The sequence below is a fragment of the Nestor notabilis genome, unplaced genomic scaffold (assembly GCF_000696875.1).
Source record: "Nestor notabilis isolate BGI_N333 unplaced genomic scaffold, ASM69687v1 scaffold21876, whole genome shotgun sequence".
Lineage (NCBI taxonomy): Eukaryota > Metazoa > Chordata > Aves > Psittaciformes > Psittacidae > Nestor > Nestor notabilis.
This window is the reverse complement of record NW_009934553.1, coordinates 300-1,126: the sequence shown is the minus strand read 5'-3', so window position 1 is coordinate 1,126 and position 827 is coordinate 300. Positions and strand designations below refer to the sequence as shown.

The window sequence follows — 827 nt, the reverse complement described above, 5'->3', positions numbered from 1 at the left end:
CTCACAGGGAAGAGCTTCTGCCTCAGAGCTCATCTCAATCTCCCCTCGGGCAGGTTCAAGCCATTCCCCTTGTCCTGTCCCTCCATCCCTTGTCCCAAGCCCCTCTCCAGGTTTCCTGCAGCCCCTTTAGGCCCTGGAGCTGCTCTAAGGAGCCTTCTTCAGGCTGAGTCAGGACCTTGTTGAGCTTCATGAACCACCTCTCTCCAGCCCATCCAACCTTTGGCATTGCCAAAAAACCACCCTCTTTTGGTTCCTGATGGAGAAAGGGAATGAGACCCCTTCGAGATGACCCGGCACGGAGCCCTGACGGGAAGAGCCGCTGGGAAGAGCAGCGGGAAGCTGTTGGGAGCATCTAATCCCGCGAAAACACTTTGCTGCCCACACCCGAAGGTGAAGAGGATGAAAAACAAGAGCTGAAGTGACTCCACTGGGGGAGCCAAGAAGTGACGGGAAGAAGGGGAAGGTAAAGGCTCACACACTTCATCATGGGGAGGAGTCTTTTCTCTTGAACTTTAAGCATTCCAAGATGTACCTCTCTGGAAGAGGAGAGTGTGGCAGAGAACCAGGCTGCCTCCAGGCCACCAAACCACAGGAAACCACTAACGACTCAAGCAACCATCAATAATCAATAATCAATAATCAATAATCACCTTCAGCTCCCGCTTGCGGTTCCGGTCACTGTTGGACTTGGAATGTCGGGAGCTTCGACCTTCCTCCACCGCCTCGAAGAGCTTGTCCACAAAGCGCAGGGTGGAATCATCCAGGAAGGGTTTGAGGTGGTCTGGAAGAGAAGAGGGATCGTGTGAGGGGGGATCCGCAGGGATTCC

At 54.2% G+C, this 827-nt stretch overlaps 1 protein-coding gene across 1 annotated transcript in view; it reads right to left on the bottom strand.

Moving 5' to 3' along the window:
- The window catches only part of PRPF3 (pre-mRNA processing factor 3), a gene marked incomplete at both ends in the record, with an annotated part of 3,781 nt that extends 3,000 nt beyond the window's left edge, over positions 1 to 781 (bottom strand). The window contains one exon of the mRNA XM_010017418.1: positions 651 to 781. Within this exon, the coding sequence (XP_010015720.1) occupies positions 651 to 781 (131 nt within the window). The remainder of the gene's footprint in view (positions 1 to 650) is intronic.
- Between the last annotated feature and the right edge of the window lie 46 nt (positions 782 to 827).